The sequence below is a fragment of the Capra hircus genome, chromosome 20 (assembly GCF_001704415.2).
Source record: "Capra hircus breed San Clemente chromosome 20, ASM170441v1, whole genome shotgun sequence".
Lineage (NCBI taxonomy): Eukaryota > Metazoa > Chordata > Mammalia > Artiodactyla > Bovidae > Capra > Capra hircus.
Window position 1 is genome coordinate 9,878,683 of NC_030827.1, and position 6,932 is coordinate 9,885,614.

At 46.5% G+C, this 6,932-nt stretch overlaps 1 protein-coding gene across 1 annotated transcript; it reads right to left on the reverse strand.

Annotated features, from left to right (window-relative positions):
• Positions 678–3,006, reverse strand: CARTPT (CART prepropeptide). The gene is made up of 3 exons (XM_005694591.3): positions 2,571–3,006; positions 2,059–2,142; positions 678–1,220 (listed from the first exon to the last, which is right to left on the reverse strand). The coding sequence occupies exons 1-3, from the start codon at positions 2,727–2,729 to the stop codon at positions 1,113–1,115; spliced, it is 351 nt and encodes a 116-aa protein (XP_005694648.1). The 5' UTR covers positions 2,730–3,006; the 3' UTR covers positions 678–1,112.

Consider the following 6,932-nt stretch of genomic DNA (forward strand, 5'->3'; position numbering starts at 1 on the left):
TTTAAGATTTTTGTATTTCTGGAGTTGAACCTGCCCTCATCGATTGTCACTTGTTCCCGTCGAAACTGTTTACTGAAACGACCATTTTTCCCTTTGAACTGAGAATATTTCCAAGATTGTGTATTAAACAGTGGTAATTATTGGGTCTCACACTCTTAGAGCAGCTAAAATGGCTATTTACCTTCCTCTGGACATAAAACAACCCCCAAAGACTCTACTTTTTTAACCAATGTATAACTTCTAATAAAGGAACTGTCAAAACAAAATTCTTAATTTTTCAAATTGCTCTTAATGTAACTAAAGGTTGAAATAATTTCTCTTCTATTGTTCTCCCTGTTTAAGGGTTCTAGCTGAAGGTTTTAATAAACAAAATGTATCAACTCAACTCCAATCATCCTCATTTCATCTCTCGCTCACTTCTCACACACACACACACAGCACCCACACACACATCCATACACACAAACACACATACGTCACACACCACTGCAATCAAAGGAAAATCATGTACCAAAGTTTGTGCAGCAAACTCCTAATTAATGATGAAAGCTCCTTGGAGTCCTGGTGCTGTTTTCCCAGTGGACCTCTATTTTAAAAACATTTTTCCTTGAAAACAACAGTGTGATTAATCCCACCATTCCTATTTAAATTACTTATGCAGAAACAACAATGCGCTATGAGCAATTATGAAAAACACTTTATTATGTATAATTTGTACATGCTTCAATTTGTGATACTTGGGTGATTTATTTTCCAGGTTGTGATGTCATCTGTCAAGATCTTACCTGATCTAATTTTCATCCTGTCATGCCACCTACAAAAATACAATTTTTAAAGTGAAGTTCTTCCTCTTTGCTTAAATATCCACTTTTAAAAGTTTGTCAGACAGAGGAAATAAGAATAGAATATTTTGTACACATAGCAACACCATACAAGGCATTACCCTTCACACAGTAACATCTAATGTGTTCTTTTTATTTGGAAACAGCAGGAAGAGAGCCCCCTTTTCCTTAGAGAGAAATGCAAACTTTGTTGCTAAAGCCAGACTCCGGGGATAAAGGTGTGGTCCCCTGGGGAAAGTGGGGAGGGGGCTTATGGAGAGCGTGGGTGCCTCATAAGCACTTCAGGAGGAAGGAGTTGCAGGAGGTCCCTCGGGGACAGTCACACAGCTTCCCAATCCTGGCTCCTTTCCGCACGGCACACTGCTCTCCCGCGTCACACTGCAAACAACACAACGTGTAGTCATGCCGCACAAGCACACCTGTGCTCCCAACAGGCGCGTCTCCCCATCAACACAAAGTCTGCCTCTGGGGAGGGACAGATGAACCCTGCCACCACCACCGTGGGTCCAAGTATAGTCAGGCTTGAAACAAGGAGAGCCTTGTGCTTATCATTTGAGAGAGAGAACATAAAAAGAAAGAAATTGAAATTATTGAACTGCTCCTACTGTGTTCTGCCTTTTTCAGGGAAGTTACCTTTCCTGGGTCCTTCAATTGTTCATCAAAAAAAAGTCAACGAGACCTTTTCATTTAAGAAATAAACAATAGACCTCACAATCCTTGCTCCCTGTGTCCACCTTCTCATCCCAAGAAAAAAGATTAAAATGTGTGTGTGTGTGTATTCAAGGAAGGTGAACAGACAGGAATCAAGATTTTTTACTTGAACTTAGGTTTTTAAAAACTGGCAGTGCTTCAGAAGGCAGGAAGTAAGTTAGAGGAACAAGAACTGACTATATTCAAGGACTCTTCCACTCAGAATTCTTTGGGAGGTTAAAAAAAGGGGGGGGGGCATATTTTCAGGAAATACTGCTTTCCACAGAAACCCAAGGGCAGATTCCTGGTACCAGTTGTTCGATGTTCCAGAATGGCCAATCTACTCTTTAACTTTAGAGACCAAGAGGAAAGGTTTGACAAGGTGGAAGCAAAGGGGAGCCCACGAACTCTGCAAACCCATTATCTGAATGAATAGCCACATACTGGGAAGACGCTGGTGCCTAAGGTTCAAAGGGGTGCATTTCCTCATAGAAAAGCATCGGAAGGGGTGACCCCAAAGCCTTACCATGGGGACTTGGCCATACTTCTTCTCATAAATTGGAATACGTTTACTCTTGAGCTTCTTCAGAACTTCCTGCAGCGCTTCAATCTGCAACACACCGCCCCCCGGATCCCCAAGTTGCCGCCTTGGCTGTGCTCCCAGCCCAGGTGCTCACTTCCAGCCCTAGTTATAAGGAACCGGGGCACCCCACTCTCCTCCCCTGGACTCCGCAAAGAGGGACGTTCGAGGGGTGGAAACTTAGCGAGCGCTGTCCCACGTACTGACCGCAGGGCCAGGAGCCGCGGAGACTCCTGTTGCTCCGAGGAGCCGGGATCAGGAATTTGCTCCACAGACTATCTGGAGCCCATGGGCTCAAGACGTTCTTCGGGTGACAGCGGGAGCCGGGGATTTGTGCCCACCTCCCCGGACCCTGAATCTAAGAATCGGGGTGGGGAGGCAGGGAGAGAGAGAGAGACGCGTACAAAGCAAGGAACCTCGCGGCAGCCAGGGAAGTCCGGGGCGAGGGGGGTACCGACCAGCTCCTTCTCATGGGAGGCATCCTCCACGGCGGAGTAGATGTCCAGGGCTCGCGGCTGGAGCTCGGCGTCCTCCTGGGCTAAGGCGCCCAGCAAAGGTAGCAGCAGCAGCAGAGCGGCGCCCAGGAGGGGCAGCAGGCGCAGACGGGGGCTCTCCATGGTGCTGAAACTCGGCGCTACTCGGACACCTTGCGCTCCCACCTTTTATAGCGAGCCGGAGCCGGGGCGCAGGGAAGAAGGAGGGGGCGATGAAGGAAGGAAGGGGGTGTGGAGGAGGGCCCGGGTCAACCGTCTGTAGGCAGCGCTTCGCCGCCGCTTGACGTCAATGCCCGCCGGGCTCCAGGCGCCCCGGAACGAGGTTCTGCGCACAGATGGGCAAGAGCTCGGAGAACCGGGACCCTGCGCCCCCAAGTGCTGTCAGCCCCGCGGCAAGGGACGCCCCCCCAGGGGCCTGAGCTGAAGTCCAGGGGCGAGAGGTGAGGGATGGAGAGAGGGAGGGAACTAGGAAATGGAAAATGCCTTCGAGTCGAGGCACTGAAGCATCCCTCCCCATCACCTAGCAGCCGTGGCAGCAGCAGGATCCACCTCACAGCACTGCCTTACTCCTTACCCTAGCCCCGTTTGCAGCACCAGGAAGACGGTGTTGCCTCCAGGCACGAACGTTTGCTGAGCACCTTACTAGGCACTCTGTGGTGGAAGGGAGGCAAATACAGTCCATAAAAAAGAGAGAGAGAGAGAAAGAGAGAAAGAAATCACGGCCTTCCTCCTACTGGGTTCTTTGATGGAGTCTGTGCGGTAATGAGACGAAAAGGAAAATAGACTAACCCCAACTCAGCAGCTACGTGGAGAGTGTAGGGAGCCAGATTCTGGCTTCAGTCCTGGCTCTCCCCTTACAAACTGTGTGACTTTGGGCAAAATGAAAAACATATCTGATCCTCACCGTTTTTTGTTTTGTTTTGGAGAAGTGGAATTTTAAAACGTACCCCACAATGTTTTCAAGAGAATGGAATGATAGATTAGGTATGTAAAACCCCTGGCCTGGCCCTTAGCACAATTAGCGCCAAGCCTTTCCTTTGAAATTTGAGGCTGACCAGGTAAGTGACTGTGGGCAGCATCTCAGTTTTTCCTCAGGTCAAATGCAGCCATCCTCAGAACCCATCTTACCCACTGCCACCCCTGAAATCTAAGAAGTCTGACTAGAGAGAAAGCAAAGAGGGTGGGGAAAATGCAACAACCTAATTATGGAATTATCTTCAAAGATCAAAAGTCAATGGTGAGCCAGGTCCTCAGTGACTGCAGAAGACAGTTTTTTCAGAGATTGGAGTTCCTACAGTCTAAATGGAAATGAAATTCCTGTAGGAGATGTTTTCCCGCTTACCTAGAGGCTTATCCCACCTGTTTGCCCATCTGGCTTCTTCTTTCACCACACCCACTTTCTCTTAACTGCTCCTGAATCTATCCACTCTTGCCCAGCCCCGTTGCTACCACCCCAGTTCTGGACAGCTGTCCCAACCTATTTTGTGCTTACCCCCAGCTGCCACCCCATCTTCTCTTGCTTTCCTCTAATCCATAAGTCACCCCCAAGCAGAGTGTTCTTCCCCTTAAAGTACACTAATTGCTTCCCATTACTTTCCATACTAAGTGTGCGTACTAAGTCACTTCAGTCGTGTCCAACTCTTTTCGACCCTATGGACTGGAGCCCATGAGGCTCTTCTGTTCATGGGATTCTCCAGGCAGGCGTACTGGAGTGGGTTGCCATGCCCTTCTCCAGGGCATCTTCCCCATCCAGGGTTCAAACCTGCATCTCATGTCTCCTGCGTTGGCAGGCAAATTCTTTACCACTAGGGCCACCTGGAAAGCCCCCTCACACTAAGCACTGAATCTAAATTCTTTATCCTGACTTACAAAGTACTTGATCTGTACCCCTCTCCAACCACATGTCTTACCAGAAGGGCACAGGCCCCTCCACTCCAGCCTCAGTAGCCTTCTTTTTGGTCTTCTCACGGGCCAAGCTCATTTCCAGTTTGAGGCCTTTACACTTACCTTGCCTAGAAAGTTCTTCCTTCATCCCCAAATGACTATTTCCTGTCATTAAAATCTCAGTTTCAATCTTGATCACCCCATCTAAAGTATCTACCAGTTTATTCTCCCACAGATCTATCATTTGGCAGATGATCTGTGTCATTAGCCTAGTTAATACATAATACATTGTTTCATTTATCAAGTTATTTAATGGCTACTCAAAGGCACACTGGAAAGCAATTCAAGAAGTAATATCTCAGGGCTTTCCTGGTGGTCCAGTGCTTAAGACTCCGCACACCCAAGGCAGGGGGCCCGAGTTTCATCCCTGGTCAGAGAACTAGATCCCACGTGCAGCAACTAAGCGTTCACATGCCACAACTAAAGATCCTGCGTGCCACAACTAAAAAAGACCCCGCATGCTCCAACCAAGACCTGATGCAGCTAAGTAAATGATAAGTTTTTAAAAGTAAGATCTTCCTTAATAAGTAGCACACATATTAACAGCACCAAAATACTTCCCTTTGGGATAAACACAACTTGAAAATTAATCTAACACCTCTCCTAACTCTACCTTTCACACATACTTTGCAATTCTACACAATAAAACTTCAGTAGCGCCACATAATGCCGTTCATACCTTACAGACACATATTGACATTTATTGCAAAACCCATCTCCAGGGATAAAGCTATTCTAAGCTTTAGAAGAAAAATAGTCCCAAATAAGATTTTAGCCCATTCTTCTGCAAAGATGGGATATTCCCAATGTAGCACTTTCTTACATGAAGAGGATAGCACCAACCCAATATCAGCGGGGCTTGAGCTTGTGAGCTATCTTTCCAATAGGAGTGGCACAAAGGAAAAGCTACTGTTTGTGTCTGGATAGAGAGAAAGTACTACATAGGGAATATCCCCATCTTTGCAGAAGGATGGGCTAAAATCTTATCTGGGACTATTTTTCCTCTAAAGCTTAGAGTACGTCATTTACATGCTACCTTAAATTCTTAAATATTTGTATTTAAGATTGTTTTTTTTACCTGAGTTTGCTGCAACCCCCCTCCCTCAAGTTAAACATCACTCTGTTGTTTTCTGGACACATTTATAATCTCTCAGGGGTTTGGGGGGACCACTTGCTTCTCTATATTGTCTGCTGCCCCCAGAAGGGAGATTTCTTTCCATTTTCATCTTCTGTTTACTGGCTTTCAGTACACAGCCTTTCTTCCAAAGGAGCTGATGTTCACTCAGTTCTGACTAAACATCTTTATCACTATCTGAAAGAAAATAATCTTTCAGAGAAGGACATTTGGTGTTGGTGCTAAACTGGGAAGTGTAGTAAGGAAGAAGATGTGCCTAACAGACAGCCTCCAAAGGAATAAAGCAGAGGAAATCAGACAAAGCTTTCCATTAATTTTTTTATGCTTTCAGTTAAAAGGCCTCCAATTTCAAGGTTTCCAATTTTTTAAAATATGAATTCCCAATATGTTCACAGCACTGCTAAGTCCTAGGAGGATAATCAAGATAATCGAGACAAAGTTCTTGCCCTTGATCTTTGGGTCTGGTCATGCCCACTGCTGCTGCTACTGCTAAGTCGCTTCAGTCATGTTCGACTCTGTGCGACCCCATAGGCGGCAGCCCACTAGGCTCCTCTGTCTCTGGGATTCTCCAGGCAAGAATACTGGAGTGGGGTGCCATTGCCTTCTCCAGTCGTGCCCACAAATACCCCTAATACAACATCTCAGTGAAGTCAGGGTCCTAACAGAGAAGGAGAAGCCCAGAGAAGTTGGAGATTAATTCCCTCTAAAGATAGGAAGTTTCATGAAAAAAATGGCAAATGAACTGCTAGATCCTAGAGGGTGGGTAGAATTTCAGCTATAACAAACCTCCCACTCTGAGGCCTTGGACGCAAGAGGACTGTGTAAATGAAGTCACAGAGGCGAGGACATCTCGGGGGACACTGGCCAATCTGCTTTGCTGGTGAGTAGGCTGCATGGAGAATGTGAGAGGTGGCAATGTGTGATGGGAAACAAGACTAAAAAGGAACAGTAGAGCAGAAAAAGAAAATCCAAAGCAGCACCAAACAGTTCCAGATTTGGATCCAATGAACAGGAAGCAGGAGAATGGGTGGACTCAAATAATTCAAATTTTTAAAATGCTAACACAAATGCAAGCTTCCTGACCTGAAAGGTCTAGCTTGTTAAGTAGGATACAGGAAGGAATCACTGATGAAGAGATACTTGTCGCAGGACAAACCCATCTTTCTCTGCCTCTTTTGCACAGCACACCTGGAATGCAACAGATGGAATGCCACACCCAGTCCACACTCTCTGGCCCACATCCATCC